We start from the raw sequence: 19,685 nt of genomic DNA on the forward strand, positions 1-19,685 counted from the left end.
CTTGCGTACTGCTCAAGAGTTTGGGATCCGTGCCAGGTCAGATTGAAGGAAGACATTTGAAGCAATTCAGGGGCAGGCTGCTAGATTTATTACCAGTAGGTTCAAACAACATAGAAATGATATGGAAACACTTCAGAACTCAAATGGGAATCCCTGGAGGGAAGGCTACATTCTTTTTGAGAAGCACTATTGAGAAAACTTAGAGAACCTGCATTTGAAGCTGACCACCGAATTATTCTATTGCTGCCAACATACATTGAGCATAAGGACTACGAAGATAAGATGTGAAAAATTGGGGCTCATACAGAGACATGTAGACAGTCATTTACATGCAGATGCTATTAATAATAATAATAATAATAATAATAATAATAATAATAATAATAATAATCTTAAGACAGCCACCAGAACAAGCACAAATAGAACATGAAGTAATACACATATTAGATATAGAAGAAAAATTACAGCTGACATATATAGAATACAAAGACACAAATACAGACATTAGACCACTAAATATACACACTAGGCAGAGATCAGAACCAACCAACACACAGAAGAAACCCACAAAACCTGGCAACACAGGCTACAGATCAGAATAGAAAAACTGAGAAGAGACATCGGACAGTTAACATAATTTATAAGAAATGAAATGTCAGACAAAAAATGGAAAAGGTTAGGTAAAATCTCACAACAAGAAGCAATAGAGCAATTAGATGAAAAGAAGCAGAAATTACAAGCATTGGCCAAACGGCTTAGAAGATACAAAAAAAGTGAAAATAGAAGGAAACAAAAGCAAACATTCAACACAAACCAAAAGAAATTTTACCAGACAATAGATAACACACACACATTAAAATGGACAATCCACCAAACATAAGACATGGAACACTTTTGGAGCAACATATGGTCAAACCCGGTACAACATAACAGGCATGCATGGTGGATAGAAGCAGAAACACACATTCAAGATGATACCACAAATGCCTGAAGTGATAATTTTGCAACATGAAGTCACCCAAGCAATTAATTCTACTCACAATTGGAATGCCCCTGGAAAAGATAAAATAGCAAATTTCTGGCTAAAGAAGTTCACCTCAACACATTCACATCTAACTGAATTATTTAACAGTTACATTGCAGACCCATATACATTCCATGATACACTTACACATGGATTAACTTATATGAAACCTAAAGATCAAGCAGACACAGCAAACCCAGCTAAATACCGCCCCATAACATGCCTACCAACAATATACAAAATATTAACTTCAGTCATTACACAGAAATTAATGACACATACAACACACAACAAAATTATAAATGAAGAACAAAAAGGCTGTTGCAAAGGAGCACGAGGATGTAAAGAGCAACTGATAATAGATGTCGAGGTAACACACAAAGCTATAACTAAACAAAGGTCGCTACACTACGCATACATTGATTACCGAAAAGCTTTTGATAGTGTACCCCACTCATGGTTACTACAGATATTGGAAATATACAAAGAAGATCCTAAATTGATACAGTTCCTGAACATAGTAATGAAAAATTGGAAAACCACACTTAATATCCAAACAAATTCAAATAACGTCACACCACAGCCAATACAGATTAAGCGTGGAATATACCAAGGAGACTCATTAAGTCCTTTCTGGTTCTGCCTTGCTCTGAACCCACTATCCAACATGCTAAATAATACAAATTATGGGTATAATATTACTGGAACATACCCACACAAAATAACACATTTGTTATACATGGATGATCTAAAACTACCGGCAACAACAAATCAACAACTCAACCAATTACTAAAGATAACAGAAGTATTCAGCAATGATATAAATATGGCTTTTGGAACAGACGAATGTAAGAAAAATAGCATAGTCAAGGGAAAACACACTAAACAAGAAGATTACATATTGGATAACCACAGAGACTACATAGAAGCGATGGAAAAAAACAGATGCTTATAAATATCTGGGATACAGACAAAAATAGGAATGGATAAAACAAATATTAAGGAAGAACTAAAAGAAAAATATAGACAAAGACTAACAAAAATACTGAAAACAGAAATGACAGCAAGAAACAAGACAAAAGCTATAAATACTTATACTATACCAATATTGACCTACTCATTTGGAGTAGTTCACATACATTCAGCAACAGAAAGGTTCACATTAAGCAGAAAGGAAGGAGGAAGGGAATTTATCGACATAAAAAACCTATATTATGGACAGGTAGACAATTTAAAAAAATTCTTTATAGAACGAGCAGAAACTAGCAAAATACACAAAGCAATCACTCATATAAATACATCAGCTACACCACTAAAATTTCATAACCACCTCTACAAACCTTTAGATCACATAACATCAACAGATATGAAGAAAGTAAATTGGAAAAAGAAAACACTACATGGCAAGCACCCGTATCATCTAACACAGCCACACATAGATCAAGACGCATCCAACACTTGGCTAAGAAGAGGCAATATATACAGTGAGATGGAAGGATTCATGATTGCAATACAGGATCAAACAATAAACACCAGATATTACAGCAAGCATATTATTAGAGATCCCAATACCACAACAGATAAATGCAGACTTTGCAAACAACAAATAGAAACAGTAGATCACATTACAAGCGGATGTACAATACTAGCAAATACAGAATACCCCAGAAGGCATGGCTATGTAGCAAAAATAATACATCGACAACTTGCCATACAACATCAACTAATAAAAAAAACACGTTCCCACATACAAGTATGCACCACAAAATGTACTGGAGAATGATGAATACAAATTATACTGGAACAGAACCATTATAACAGATAAAACAACACCACATAACAAACCTGACATTATACTCACCAAAAAAAAAGAAGAAATTAACACAACTAATCGAAATATCCATACCCAATACAACAAATATACACAAGAAAACAGGAGAAAAATTGAAAAATACATCAAACTGGCTGAGGGAGTCAAGGACATGTGGCATCAGGATAAAGTAGACATTATACCAATTATACTATCAACTACAGGAGTTGTATCACACAATATCCACCAGTACATCAACGCAAAACGGCTACATCCAAACACATATATATACAACTACAGAAATCTGTAATTATTGATACTTGTTCAATTACCCAAAAGTTCCTAAATGCAATGTAACATACACCGTACAGTTAAAAGGAAGTCACGCTTGATCAAGATCCGCGTCACTTTCCATTTTTAACCAGACATAATGTCTGAGAGAGAGAAGAAATAATAATAATAATAATAATAATAATAATAATAATAATAATAATAATATTAATAATAATAATAATAATAATATTGGAGAGGCAACACTTCTAATGTGAATCTTTTTCAGGTGTCCCATTCGAGGAGTTTGAAAGAGATCTTCTAGACGCAGATGAACTGGCAGCAACACCTGCTGATGATGAGGAAGTCTTTACACTCAGTTTTGTCAACCTCAGGAGAGGTTCTGAAAGAAATAGAGGTGGATGTGAGACTCTTGAAAATGACATGTGTGATAGAGATGAACAGGTTGATCAGGCGGCAACAGCAAGCAGTTCCAGCCTCGACCAGGCAGCTGCACGCGGTTCGGCCCTCGACCAGGCAGCTGCACGCGGTTCGGCCCTCGACCAGGCAGCTGCACGCGGTTCGGCCCTCGACCAGGCAGCTGCACGCGGTTCGGCCCTCGACCAGGCAGCTGCACGCGGTTCGGCCCTCGACCAGGCGACACAAACTGAACAGTCCTACACAAGAAATTCTCAGGCTGTGTGCCACTACTGTTGTACAGGTGCACTGCCTATAATGCAGAGAGTAAATGTTTCTTGTCAGCCAAGTCCAGTGACTAACAGAAGCCTGTAAGTTGATACACAGCATTATTTAGCTACGTTGTTAGATTTTATGTTTCAAGTGACTGGCTACATTGTAAGATAAGGAAAATATAAAACAACTACCAACCATTACTTAGATCTGCTATGAAAATAATGTTATTGTTCATTTCCACAATCAGGCTCAGACTGAGGGGGAGAAATTGGGAAGTGCAATAATCCAATTTCCCTAAAACTTCGCTCAGTGGAAGAGGGGTCAAAGTAAGTGACCATGTGTCTCAGCTTTTTCGTAGATACTTGACCATTTCTGAAAATACAAAAATTTTTGTTTTTGTGAAGCTTTGCTCCTCCAGAATGTGCCTACCAAACAAAAATAACTGTGCCATTTTAAATATAGTTTAATATTATCAATCATGGATGTGAGGTAATGGTTGTTAAATTTTTATAGTAATTATGGGTAGCATTCGACCATTTTCAGACCTATGCGTACCTCAGCAACATGCTTCAACAGACAATGCTCTTTTTCTCTGGTTGTAAAACCTAGCTCACAAAGTTAAAATACCAAAAACCATACCAAAACTAATTGTTTTGGAATTCATAAGAAAAATAAAATAAAAAACATTGGACTGTGGTCCTCCTCCTACATTTAAATTGATACAACAGCAGCTGTCCTGTCCTCACATCACACACTACAGTAGGTCATAACTTACTGTTCTGCTGTGGGCTCCAAGAGTCTTGAATGATGCAGTTACTATTACTGGTAAATTTTTTTGCATTTTAACTTCAGGAGCTAAATTTTGCAACCTTATGCTCTTGAAACACGTGTTGCTGAGCTATGTGCAGGACAGAAATACAGATGAATGCTACCAATTATTACTGTTAAATATGATAGTTCTTAATGTCGTCCTTGTAATCTCAATTTTACACCTCATGTATACTTCAAAATACTGTCACAGGTAGACTGTATTTTCATATGAGAGGGTTTTATGCAGAACAAATCTATTATTTAGTTAAGACAGATGATAGGGGAAGGTTAAACATTTGAGCATTTTTCAGCAACATGCATTCACAGGATTATTTGTTATTTGCAGCAAGGACAAGGGATTTTAGTAGACCTCACATAGTCCACATGACTGGATACAGAGCAGTGATGAGTAGAAAATGATACTAGAGAAAAGTGTACAAAAAACTGGAGCTGCTGAAGGCTTCAACCATGCTCTTCATTGCAGAAGGTGGCTGATGACTGTAGAAAATGAGTGTTAACAACAGTTAGCACCTCATCTAGGTTCAAAACACACATGGTTAGCATAAGACAGTCACAAATATACGAAATGGTTTCTCAAGACATATTACAACTTTTTTTAATACTTCCAATCTGTACTACCTCACATAAGAATATGGGACACTAAAACACTCTGTAGAAACTCTGACATATATCTTCTTTACACAGTACTGTTATTTCCCCAAAACTTGTGTGCACTCAAGTAAAGTGCTACTAGATTGTCTCTGGCTGATTAGATTCCCCCTCCCTCCTTAGAGTTATGTTTTATCATTTTTTGATACTGATTTATCCTTGTGTTGCACAGTTGAGGAAAGTATTTCTTTTGAATAATCTGTTTAATAATGATATATTTTAATTTTCACCAAATACTCTCTAAAGGAACAACATTTATGTAATTGTGTTAATATTAATTTGAAGCAACCAGGCATTGTGAACAACAGGGTTCTGTCTTGGGTTCATTCTTGCTTTTGGTTATACAGTAATGATTGTCCAGATGTGCTCTTACAAGGTGCAAATTGTGTTGTTCCATAATGGGTAAGAGCATAAGGATAACAAAACTGGACATATTAATGATAAGAAAGGACAGTAATAGATGTATGTATTATGAATGAGATGTCAAAATGCTATTTTTTATGGATAAGATGTATTCTAACATTAACATTAGGTTTAGTTCTTTTAATGCGCTTCTTCATTCTGTGGGGGAGAAACATATGGACAGTCTCTTTGCTTTTAACCATCTGCTATTTCCAAATTTCATAAGTTACCCTTTCAGTAAGAACTCTTAGAAATAAATTGTGTTTCACATATGATGCAAATGCTGTGTCCAGTATTGTGCAGGAATCAGACAACGAGATGTGTTCAGATTGATACATAGTTTTTACTATTCTTCAGAATGTGAATAGGCACAACAAAAAGATGGTCACAAATTAGCTTTCGACCAGTACGGTCTTACACACACAGACTGCAGTCTCTCTCTCTCTCTCTCTCTCTCTCTCTCTCTCTCTCTCTCTCTCTCGTGTGTGCGTGCGCACGCATGTGCATGTCTGTTTTCTAATCTTGACGAAGGCCATTCTGGCTGCAAGCTAATTTGTGACAGTCTTATTGTTGTACCTTTCTGCAACTCAGAATCTCCAGTATATTATGAATAGCAACACTCCTTTTTGTAATATTATTACATCCCATTCTGGATTTTCTATTGTTTGATTTCATCCAAACTAGGTGCATAGGGAGTGCCCTTGAAATTATATGTCAGAACTGTTGCCCACATTCAACACTTCAGGTAAGTGTCGGCAGCAACTGCTCACAGAGCTGCAGACAAACTCAAACTGAATTCTTACAAAATGTTGGTGGTGCTACTCAGATTGTTAAACTGATGGCACTGTCCTCATAATACTGTCGTGCACATTGTTAATGTATATTCCTGCTTGTCTTCCAAGAAATAACTACAGATCTCTTTATTAGTTGTTAATTCACTGGAAAGGTTGGAGCACATTGCTTGAAAGTCTCTTGGTCATGCAGCTGGATTGTGATTGATAATTGTTGAATGAATTTTCAATGGCATAATGTGCCATCATCATGAGGCTACTCCTGCTGACTGGCATCCTGTATCAGTAGGTTTAATGTATATACCAGTCACCACCAACTTCCACTGACCCTGTGTATGGACAGTGTGATGTTCTGGCTATGGTGGGGTGGGGTGGGGTGGGGTGGGGTGGGGTGGGGTGGCGGGATAACTTTCAGTCGGGAATCGAGTGGTGATTCTCAGTCTGCACTTTGCCTTCACCGTGCTCGGTGTTCCGTTTCTGCTCTGTCTGAAGAATTTTCAGTGCAGAGCCCATGCTTGGCTAACTTAAAATACATTGTTCTTGTTGATGAGATGCTCATGTGGCTAGATTTCGATATGTTCCTTGTATACACAGTCTACATCTACATCTGCATCTACATCCATACTCTGCGAGCCACCTGACAATGTGTGACGGAGGGTACCCTGAGTACCTCTATTGGTTCTCCCTTCTGTTCCAGTCTCGTATTGTTCGTGGAAAGAAGAATTGTCGGTATGCTTCTGTGTGGGCTCTAATCTCTCTGATTTTATCCTCATGGTCTCTTCACGAGATATACGTAGGAGGGAGCAATATACTGCTTGACTCTTTGGTGAAGGTATGTTCTCGAAACTTTAACACAAGCCCGTACCGAGCTACTGAGTGTCTCTCCTGCAGAGTCTTCCACTGTAGTTTATCTATCATCTCCGTAACACTTTCGCGATTACTAAATAATCCAGTAACAAAGCGCGATGCTCTCCGTTGGATTTTCTCTCTCTCTTCTATCAACCCTATCTGGTATGGATCCCACAATGTTAAGCAGTATTCAAGCAGTGGGCGAACAAATGTACTGAAACCTACTTCCTTTGTTTTCGGGTTGCATTTCCTTAGGATTCTTCCAATGAATCTGGCGTCTGCTTTACCGCCGATCAACTTTATATGATCATTCCATTTTAAATCACTCCTAATGTGTACTCCCAGATAATTTATAGAATTAACTGCTTCCAGTTGCTGACCTGCTATTTTGTAGCTAAATGATAAGGGATCTATCTTTCTATGTACTTGCAGCACATTACACTTGACTACATTGAGATTCAATTGCCATTCCCTGCACCATGTGTCAATTCACTGCAGATCCTCCTGCATTTCTGTACAATTTTCCATTGTTACAACCTCTTGATACACCACAGCATCATCTGCAAAAAGTCTCAGTGAACTTCCGATGTCACCCACCAGGTCATTTATGTACATTGTGAATAGCAACGGTCCTATGACACTGCCCTGTGGCACACTTGAAATCACTCTTACTTCGGAAGACTTATCTCCATTGAGAATGACATGCTGCGTTCTGTTATCTAGGAACTCCTCAATCCAATCATACAATTGGTCTGATAGTCCAAATGCTCTGGGAAGGAACTGTAGCAGCTGTCAAATTTGATGTGCCTTCAACCAAAAGACTACATTCCAGTTGGCACCCAATGAAGACCAACGAAAAAAAAATATCCTACATTACGTATGCAGATAACTTATCTAGAAAAATTGATAGAATTTTACGAAGACAAAATATCAAATGTGTATACCACCTACCAGTAGAGACCAAATCTCTTTTAGGGACAGTAAAAGGCAACCAGGTGCTTAAAAGAAGTGTATTACATAGCATTTGAAGAATGGTACTCAGAACATACAAATGGCGCTCCAATCACCAGCAGACCATAAAATCACCAGTTGCGGAACATTACCTTGAAACCAGCAACAAAATGAAATATGAAGATACAAAAATTCTGCAAAACACATTCCACTATTAAGTCTGTGTATTCAAGGAGACTGTTGTAATCTGGCTACATGAGAACCTTGTCAACAAGGCCAATAGATTTCAACACAGTCAAGTGTGGGCTCTGGTACTGGAAATTCTCCAAACACAGCAGAAGGTAGAGTGCAGACTGACAATCACCTCTCGATTCCTGAGCACAAGCTACCCCACTATCATAGCCAGCACATCAGTGTCCATACACAGTCAGTGGATAGGGAGTGGGGGACAACCAATGTGTATATCACACACACTGGACTAGGATGTCAGTCAGCAAGAGTAACCTGATGATATCAAGTCATGCCATAAAAAATTCATTCTAAAATGATAAATCAGTCCTGCTGCTTGCCTGAGAGACTTTTAAGAAGCATATTCGCCAGGAAAACCTATGAACACACACTGGATTATATTGTTTTCATGATTCTTGGATGTTACAGCTTGATGGAAAAAGTGGCATAATAATTCAAGTTGTAAATATTGCACAGCTTATTCCTGTTTCTGTGTTGTGCAGAGACTCCTGCTATGAATGATAAAAAAAAAATATATATTATCGGATCACCAACATTGATTGTTCTGCTAGTTCATGCTTCAGCAGAAAAAAAATATCATTTTGGGTCAACCTTTCTGTAATATGCAGGCTAAAATAACCAGTAGCAGTACTGATGTTGAGCAACAGATTTGCTTAGCCAATTTAGTAACAATTCTTAGTGAAGTTTCTTATTGAGTTTATTGATAGCCCTGTGAACTATTACTTTTGGCACACCAGTTTGAAGTGGTAAATGAGATGACAATTTCCCAAGGATACTGTCAAGGGTGAAACACACTTCAGTTGTAGTGCTCTTACTGAAAGAGCAGCTTATGAAATATTTGAAAACATTCATTTCAGTTCATTTTATTATTTCAGTGAAATATCTAGTTGCTCAGAGGCAGCGGAAACTCCTCCACACATTATACGGGCTAACCTACAAGAACTTCAAAAGGAGTATGAGGAGCTAAGAGAATTCACCAAATTAGAGCGACAAATGTATGCAGAAAGAGCTGAGATGGTAAATATATGTCCACACTTTATTTCATTGTTGCAGTATTAACAGTTCAAGCTTCGTTGCTGAACTACAAACATTAAAAATGCTAATGTTAACTCACTAATAGCAAATCGCTCCTCTCATAATTTCTTAATTACTTGCCTTACTTAATTAGGGATACATATATTATACCTGGCAAAATTAAAGCCTTCGGTCATCCCTTATATCTAATCCTTAAATATTTCCCCTACAGTTGACAGTGCTGTATGAATAATACAAGAGTTACAAATAATATTTAGTGTTACAGTATTGTCAATCATATTGGCATTAGCTTAAATGCATTCTGTCATAATATCACTTATATTTGGTGGAAGTGTAATATATTATAAGAAAGACATGGCAACAATTACGAAATAATAAAATCGAGCGAATTAGTTAATTATTCTGGGAGAAGAGCAAGAAAAAATGGGTAAAACCGGCAGCTACTTCAGTGACAGGAAGAACGCAACATCAGTTGGGTCACCCACAGGTTATTACGTACATGCATATCAGAAGTACTGCAATTATGAAGTATTGATAGGTATAAGGGGCGATGAAGAAGTTTCCATTTGAGGGCATTTGTGCAGTGTGTATGCAATATAACCCAACTCGGCGCATGTAGGCTTATATAAAGCGCCATTATGTAGGCAAGGGATAGTGTGGCATTTGTGCCTTCCAACATGCATGCGGAAAATGAGAAAGAAATGAACTATGGTGACTTTCTTATCAAGAGTACCCAAATAAGACCGACATGATGGGGGTTCTTTTCTTGGTTGCCAAAGGTCAGACACCAGTAGGCATTCATTGGAAAATGAAAAATATGTATGCAATTATGGCGAAATGTCGAGGAAAACTGCAAGGGAGACTCTGGAGCATCCAGCCTGTAGTCCTGATCTCTTCCCATGTGATTATCAAGTGTTTGGTACCTTAAAAAAGGTTTGGAAGGGTCAATGATCCTTGTCAGATGAGGATGTGCAACAGGCAGTTACAGACATCTCTATACACCAGGACAGTGTTTTACCAAACTGTTATCTTTAACCTGGTATGTTGGTACTGTGATTACCACAGGGCTCACGGCAATTTTGCCTGATTGACATATTGATTCTGGTCTGTATGGGCTTCAAACCAAAACTTTTTGATCATCCCTTATATTTGATAGGTGAGGAGATACGTGTAAGAGACTGATGACAAAGAATTCAATGAAGAAAGCACCACATATTGTCCATTCATCTGCAGCCTGACTGAGAATGATAAGACTAACATCATGAAATAACCAAATGTTAATACGTACCTCGCTCAAGAATTCATGGGTAGCTCAAGTGTGGTATATTTGCTATTTGCCTAGTATTGGATAAATATCACAGTCCTAGAGACAAGGCAGAACTGGTGAGCTTATTAGTTTTTAATTTAAGTGAAAACATTTTTGAAGTTGGTATAGGCTAGAGAAATTTCATGCTAACTGTGACAGCCTGTTCTGTTAAAACTACGTGCTCATTGAGAAATGTAAGGTATGTTGTTAATTTGGTAGAGTGGTGGAACACAGTGAGTGTGTAGGTGGAAATTCAGTGATAAATTTTGGTATCTTGGTGTTTAGTTTGAGACCCAGTTTTGTACCTCTTGAAAACAATAATGGTCATCATTCATACTTGATAATACCGAAGTGACACTATTAGGATTAGCACTTATGTAACACTTTTAAATAATGGTTGTAAGAATGTAACACATTTAATATATCAATGTTAGGGAGATTAGCAGTGTACTGAAGACCAAACCGCTGAGGAACTTTTTGAACACTTTTGCAGGTACACTCATCAGATCCAACAATGAATGCTTTTCAGGTTCCTGTTGCACACTGAGTGTAGTGTTTGAAAAATTAAATGGCTTTATTTTCAAAAATATGATATGGAAATCAAACATGTTGAAATTGAGCTGTCTCAAAATAGTCACTTTGCATCTGTCCATGGCTTGTTCCACATTGTCTATAACTTTTAATTAATGCAATTACCGTGTTTCAACTTTCTGGAAACTAGATTCTTTTGTATCATGGGCATTATAAGTGTTACAGTAGTTTGTCAACAGCATATTAAGAATTTACTCAGTCTTTTTGGTACTGCAGGTAAAATATATGGTTCAGCTTGTAATCGTGTGATAATTTTTGATTGTCATTCTTACGTACAGGTCAAGTTAAGCTTTGCTTCTACTCAGTATAATAGGTACAATCAATAAGAGAGAAAGGCAAGGTGTCTTTAAAAACTGTGATAGTAATAGTTGTTGTTGATGTTGTTGTTGTTGTTGAACATTTTTAAGCATACTTACATTTGTGCGCCATTACCTCTGTCATAAGTGATTCTCTTTGTGGCTTTACAAATTTTGGACTTACAAACATATTTTAAGAAAATCATCCCTCTGTCTGTCGTGCAAGTTTAATATGGCGGATCACACTTTGCATTGCCCTCAAGTTGATTGTGGTGCAGCTGTGATCTTGGTAAAGATATCATCTTGTCTTTCACAAGAATTGCAAAACTCACACAAAAACTGAAATCACTATTACTTACTAATGTCTTAAAACTAGCACCTCCAAAATATGATTGTCATGAACACTTTTAACTCATCCTAATGTTAACTTCACCCCTGAGGCGTGACAGGTCCTACTGTACCTGTACCTTATTACCTGAAGTTTGATCAAGTGTGTAGATAACAGGACTCTTCGAAAACCAATTTCTTCAACTACTTTTTATTTAGGGAGAATGAATTGAATTGTTCACTCAAAACAATGTTTTAACTGAATAAAGACAAATGTTATAGGAAACCAAAAAATTATGCTCATATATTTGGGATTTATTGTTGCAGGCAATATACAGGGGATGGGCAAAATAATGTGTATACCTGAACTCGCTTGGGAATAGTTTATTAATAAGGAGATGGACCGCCATTTGCCTGTAATTCATCACCCTGTGGGTCCGGGATTTAGAATAGGGCCGAGATATTCCTGCTTGTCATAAGAGGAGACTACAACGAGTCTCGTATTTTTCGTCCTTTATGTGATCGTCCCCTGTAGGGTTTGACTGCCAGTTTTCAAAATTTTCCCGAAGAGCGAGCCAATTAGGAAAGGGCACCTTACATGGTGCATTGTGTCCATTGTGCATTGAGACCTTTAGCCCATTTTCTTATCGTAGCATTGCAGTCCTGCCCATTCTCCATCTTTTGGGTGAGGACACCTTCCTGGGTGCATTTTCCACCATCCACCATGCACTATGCAGTGTCATTTTCTGTGCCATGGACTTATTTGCATTTCATTTCCAGAACAGTAGCCAGTCCATAGTGATGGGGCCACCATGTTCCCTGTTGGTTGTAACCTCCTGTCAACACAGGGATCACTGTGCTGATACCTGCACTGTTAACTCCCCATGTATGCCACGGAGTAGATGCCCGTCACCCTGGGGCATCAGGACTCCCGGCAATGGCCATCCTGCTAGGTGGCATTTGCTGTGGCTGGGTGGCACCAGTGGTGAGAGCCCCTGGTCGGAGTGGGTGGCATCATAGCGGATGACACACCATGAAGCATAGTACGTCATCTCTTGCTGGTGGTCCGTCGCCAGCAGTCTCTAAGTGGGCAAAGTCGAACTTAAATGCTAAGAAATATGACCCCAAGTCATTCCTCTCCGTGGCCACACCACGGGAGGAATGCCAGGCTAAGGATGGCAGTGAATATTATTTGCCCTGGTACCTCGTGTGTACGAGAGTTGATGGGGAATCTTTCATGTCCATGAAGCGTCAGTTTTTTGTCGAGCATTTGGAGCACAAGTTTGGGGAAGTGGAGGGCTTGTCCAAAATGCGTTCTGGGTCAGTTTTGATAAAAACTGCATTATCTGCCCAGTCACGGGCAGTACTCGCTTGTGGCAAGTTGGGGGATTTCCTGTCACCATTATGCCTCATAAGAGCTAAAATATGGTACAGGGTATTATATTCCACAGGGACCTTCCTTTGGCAGTCTGACGATGAGCTGCATGCCAATTTAGAGCAGCAAGGTGTTCATTTCGGCTGGCACGTCCATCGGGGTCAGAGGGATAACCAGGTTGCCACCGGTGCCTTTATCTTGGCCTTCGAGGGTAACGCATTGCCCGAGAAAGGGCAAGGTGATGGTCTGCTGGTGAGATGTCAAGCCATATATCACTGCCCCGATGCAGTGCTTTAAGTGATGGAAGTTCGCCCATATGTCTTTCTGCTGTACTTACAGCCCCACCTGTCGAGATTGTGGACGTCCATCCCAACCCAATAGTCCTTTTCCCCACCTCCCATCAATGTCAACTGTGGAGAGCATCATTCATCTTGCTCACCAGACTACAAGATTTTACAGAAAGAGAGGAAAATCACAGAATATAAGACCCTGGACCGACTGACATACACTGAGGCTAAAAGTAAATTTGAGTGCCTACATCTTGTGGCTATGACCTCCTCATATGCCGTGGCTATGAAAATAGTTGTTGCCCCATCAGTTCCTTGAATTCATGTCGCCCCTCAGAACTGGGAGACTACACTTGACCCCTTGACGGTGGGGGCCACTTCCCTCCCTGTTGCTCCCGCACCACGTACTTCGGGAGCAACACCCCCCAAACCATTGGAAATTTCAGTCCCCACTTCTGAGCCCAAGAATCATCAGGCTTCTTTGGCTCCTCTCGCTAGGAAGGGAGCCCTTGGGTTACTCCCTTCCCAGGTTTCTGCTAGTGTGAAAGGTGGACCTGCCAGTTGCTGAAGAGCCCAAAAGCAGCATGTCGTAGGGCTTCACGCCCAGCCTCAGTCCCGGAGACTGATTCAGTGAAGTCCTCCCAGTCAGGGAAACCCATGCTACAGCGCAAGAAATCGAAAAAAAGACCACTTGCAGTGGCACTCACACAAACACTATCTACAAGCTCTGTGTCGACAATGGGGTGGAAATTCTGGTGTCCGCTGAGGACCTGGATCTCACCGGATCCTGAAACAGAACGGATGTAAACTGCTCAGGCAAAAAGTTAATGATGGCAGGTGACCCTGAGGCGTAAACTGCCTCATTGAATGTTCCATGCCTTTCCAGTCTCTCAATGATGTTATCCTCCAATGGAATTGTGGCAGTTTTTTCCACCGCCTGGCTGAGCTATGGCAGCTGTTAAGCTTTACACCTGCTTTCTGCATTGCCTTCCAGGAACCCTGGTTCCTGGCAATGCGGACCCCTTCCCACCATGGCTGTAAGGGATATTACAGGAACCATAGTGACTGTAATTGAGTCTCAGGTGGAGTTTGTGTTTATGTCCTAAACTTAGTCTGTAGTGAAACTGTGCCTCTTCAACCCCATCTTAAAACTGTGGCTGTCAGAATAATGACAACCCAGGAAATAACAGTCTGTAATGTATACTTCCTCCAGATGGTGCAATACCCCTGAATGTATTAGCTGCACTGATTGATCAACTCCCTAAACCTTTCCTACTTTTGGGAGATTTTAATGCCTATAAACCTTTGTGGGGTACCTCCATGTTTACTGGCCGAGGCAGGGGTGTTGAAACTTTACTGTCCTAGTTTGACCTCTGCTTCTTAAATACTGGGGCCACCACACATTTCAGTGTGGCTCAAGGTAATTAGTCAGCCACTGATTTATCAGTTTGCAGCCCAGGACTTCTCCCATCTATCCACTGGAGAGCACATGAAGATCTGTGTGGTAGTGACCACTTCCCCATCTTCCTATCACTGCCCCAGTGTCAGGCCCATGGACACCTGCCCAGATGGGCTTTAAACAAGGCAGATTGGGAAACTTTCACCTCTGATGTCACCATGGACTTTCCCCCAAATGGTAATGTTGATATGATGGTTGAGGAGGTGACTACCATAATTGTTTGTGCAGCAAAAAATGCAATCCCTCACTCTTTAGGGTGCCCCCGGTGAAAAACATTACCTTGGTGGTCACCGGATGTCGCCGATGCAATTGCAGAGTGTCGGCAAGCTCTACAGTGGCATGAGCGACACCCTTCCCTAGAGCATCTGACAGCCTTTAAGCTGCTCCATGCCCGTGTTTGCCAACTTATAAAACAATGGAAACAGGAGTGTTGGGAGAGAGACATGTCAACCATTGGGTGCCATATGTCACATTCCCAAGTCTGGACGAAGATCAGACGTGTTTCTGAGTACCAGGCCACAACACGTGTCCCTGGCATTACCTCAATAGCCTGCTATCTACTGGCACAAACGCGATTGCCGAGCACTATGCTCGAGCCTCTGTGTCGGAGAACTAGCCCCCAGCCTTTCGCACCCTCAAACGGTAGATGGAGAGGGAAGTCCTCTCGTTCACTACATGCCATAGTGAACCCTACAACACCCCATTTATAGAGTGGGAGCTCCGCAGCACACTTGCACATTGCCCCGGCACAGCTCCTGGGCCAGATCGGATCCACAGTCTGTCTGACTACAACTGGATCTGGATCTGGTGTGATGGCATTTCTTTCCATCGCAATGGCTGGAGAGCACCATTGTTCCAGTGCGCAAACCTGGTAAAAGCCTGCTTGATGTGGACAGCTATCAGCCCATCACCCTCACCAACATTTCTTGAAACTGCTGGAACATATGATGTGTCAGCAGTTGGGTTGGGGTCCTGGAGTCACGTGACCTACTAGCTCCATGCCAGGGTGGCTTCTGCCAGGAGCACTCTACAACTGATAATCATGTGTCCCGCGAGTCTCCCATCCGAATGGCTTTTTCCAGATGAAAACACCTTGTTGCCGTCTTTTTTTATCTACGCAAAGCACATGACACCTCCTGGCGATACCCTATCCTTGCCACATTATACGAATTGTGTCTCCGAGGCTGGCTCCCGATTTTTATCCAGAATTTCCTTTCCTTCCGTACTTTCAGTGTGCAAGTTGTTGCCTCCCATAGTTACCTCCATATCCAGGAGAATGGGGTCCTACAGGGCTCTGTATTGAGTGTATCACTATTTTTAGTGGCCATTAATGGTCTAGCAGCAGCTGTAGGGCTGTCTATCTCACCCTCTCTGTATGCAGACGACTTCAGCACTTTGTACTGTTCCACCAGTACTGGTGTTGCTGAGCGATGCCTACAGGGAGTTATCCACAAGGTGCAATCATGGGCTGTTGCCCACGGCCTGCAGTTTTTGGCCACTAAGTCACGTGTCATGCACTTCTGTCAGCATTGTTCCATTCATCTGGAACCAGAACTTTACCTTCATGATGATCCACCCACTGTAGTGGAGACACATTGATTCTTAGGACTGGTTTTTGACACCCAATTGCCTTGGTTACCTCGCCTTCATCACCATAAGCGGAAGTGCTGGTAGCACCTCAATGCCCTCTGCTGCCTGAGCAACTAGGATACAGATCCCTCTACTGTGCTGCAGCTCTACAAAGCCCTTGTTCAATCCCGTTTTGACTATGGGAGCCTTGTTTATGGTTCGGTGGCACCCTCAGCACTGCATTTACGTGACCCAGTGCACCACTGTGGTGTTCGCGTAGCGATGGAGCTTTTAGAACCAGTCTGGTAACCAGGGTCCTGGTGGAGGCCGGTGTCCCTTCATTGCGGATCCAACGTGCACAACTGCTTGCCAGTTATGTTGCACACATTCGTGGTTACTCTCTTTTTCCATCCACAGCAGTTCATCTCCCGCATTGGCGGTCCAGGTCAGGGCTAACGACTGCGGTTAGCATGCGATCCCTTCTACCTGAACTTGAGTCCTTCCCTTTGCCACCTCCCATCCAGGTCCATCTGCATACACCTCCATGGTGTGCACCTAGGCTGCAGATTTGTCTGGACCATTCACATGAACCTAAGGACTCAGTTCCTCCTGCTGCTCTCCGCTGTCACTTCCTCTTGATTCTTGATGTGTTCTAGGGCTCTGAAGTGTTTTATACAGACTGCTCGACAGCTGATAGTCATGTTGATTTCACTTACATCCACAGAGGCCATTTTGAACAGCATTCCTTGCCCAGTGGATGCAGTGTATTCCCTGCAGAGCTGGTGGCCATCTCTCATGCACTTCAGTAAATCCGTTCATGCCCAAGGAATCATTTCTTCTGTGTACCGACTCCTTGTGCAGCCTACAAGCTATCAACCAGTGCTACCCTCGCCATCCTTTGGTAGCATCCATCCAGGTGTCCATCCATGCCCTGGACAGGTCCCATTGTTGTGTGGACTCTAGGACATGTCAGCATGCTAGGCAACGAACTTGCCAACAGGCTGGCCAAACAGGCTACTCGGAAACTGCTTCTGGAGATGGGCATCTCTGAACCTGACCTGCGTTGTGACTTACACTTTAGGGTTTTTTGGGTTTGGGAGACAGAATGGCATAATAGTACACACAACAAACTGCATGTCATTAAGCAGACTACGAATGTGTGGAAGTCTTCCAGGTGGGCCTCTAGCAGGGAATCAGTTGTCCTCTGCCAGCTTCGCATTGGCCATGCTTTGGCGACCCACGGTTACCTCCTGCACCGTTAAGACCCGCCTCAGTGTGGGTGTGGTGCCCGGTTGACAGTGGCCCATATTATAGTGCACTGTTCCACTTTGACTGCCCAGAGGCGAAATCTTGGGTTACCAGACTTGTTGCCACTGATTTTATCTGATAACATCTCATCAGCTGATTTAGTTTTATGTTTTATTCTTGAGGGTGGGTTTTATCATTTGATGTAAGTTTTAGTGCATGCCCGTTGTCCCTCTGTGTCCTCCACCCTAGTGCTTCTAGGGTGGAGGTTTTAATGTGTTAGAGTGGCTGGCTTGTCCTTTTTTATTCTCATGGTCACCCAGCCATGGTAATCTACTTTGTTGTTTTAATCCCTTCATTCTGTTTCTTGTGTTTCTGTTGTTTCCTGGTCCTCTTTTGTCCATTTACGTGTTTGTTATCCTTCATCGTTCTTGTGATTTTTCCTTTCATTCCATTTTGAGTTGTCAGTCTTGTTTGTTTTATTCTCACTCTTGTGGCATTGTTTTATTTGCAACAAGGGACTGATGACCTCATAGTTTGGTTCCTTTCCCTCCCTTTTAATCTAACCTTGCCTGTAATTCAGCTGCAGTTCTTCTTGGAATACCGGCATGTAATGATTGTATAGTCTCCAGTGGTATGTTAGCCCACTTTTCTACCAGAACCTCTTCTAATTCCTGTAGTTTCAAGGAAGGTGGAAAATCTGCTCTGGAGTCTGCACTCCTCTAGTGCCCATGAGGGTTTGATAATGTTAATGTCCAGGCTCTGTGCTGGCCAGGTAAGACACTGCAGTTCAGTTGCATGCTCCTCATACCACAATTGTACTGTCCTGGCTATGTGAATGGGTCCATTATCATCCTGAAATATGGCATCATTGTTGAGATCAACATTTGAATCATGGGTTGTACCTGCTCACCTAAAATGTTCACATAATAGTTGGCTGTAACACAGAGTAATGATGGTACCAGCAGAATACTATGATATGATTGCACACACCATCACACCTCTACCTCCATACTTAACCGTTTGAATCAAGCAATCAGGATTATAGGCTTCTTTCGGCATTCTCCAGATGTAAACCCTGTCTGTGGTATAAATAATGAAAAATGTTGACTCATTCGACCATATGATGTCTCCACAGATCGGCTGTCCAGGATCTATGCTCCTGACACCGTGTTTTACACTTCTTTGCATTGATTGTCGTCACTAATGGTTCTGGTATAGCAGATCATCCATGTCTATTTGCTTTATGGAGTTCTCACTGGACAGTGTCGATAGGTACATGATCTCGAAGATGGTTGTTGAGCTTTGCAGTCACTTTAACCGCAGTAGTTTTATGTTGAAAACAAAGATTCCAAGACTTACCAAGCGAGAAAGCGCCGGCAGACAGACACATGAACAAAACACACAAACACACACACACAGAATTACGAGCTTTCACAACTGGCAGTTGCTTCGTCATGAAAGAGGGAAGGAGAGGGAAAAATGAAAGGATGTGGGTTTTAAGGGAGAGGGTAAGGAGTCATTCCAATCCCGGGAGCGGAAAGACTTCCCTTAGGGGGAAAAAAAAAAGGACAGGTGTTCGCTCGCTCGCTCGCTCGCTCGCGCGCGCGCGCGCACACACACACACACACACACACACACACACACACACACACACACACACACACACATATATCC

The 19,685-nt window shown here is 41.4% G+C and overlaps 1 protein-coding gene across 2 annotated transcripts in view; it reads left to right on the top strand.

Moving 5' to 3' along the window:
- The window catches only part of LOC126272754 (uncharacterized), a 270,151-nt gene that overhangs the window by 145,832 nt on the left and 104,634 nt on the right, over positions 1 to 19,685 (top strand). For both annotated transcript variants that reach the window (XM_049975859.1, XM_049975860.1), the window contains 2 exons: positions 3,394 to 3,892; positions 9,394 to 9,535. In XM_049975859.1, coding sequence (XP_049831816.1) covers positions 3,394 to 3,892; positions 9,394 to 9,535 — 641 coding nt within the window. The remainder of the gene's footprint in view (positions 1 to 3,393; positions 3,893 to 9,393; positions 9,536 to 19,685) is intronic.

The sequence above is a fragment of the Schistocerca gregaria genome, chromosome 5, assembly GCF_023897955.1.
Source record: "Schistocerca gregaria isolate iqSchGreg1 chromosome 5, iqSchGreg1.2, whole genome shotgun sequence".
Lineage (NCBI taxonomy): Eukaryota > Metazoa > Arthropoda > Insecta > Orthoptera > Acrididae > Schistocerca > Schistocerca gregaria.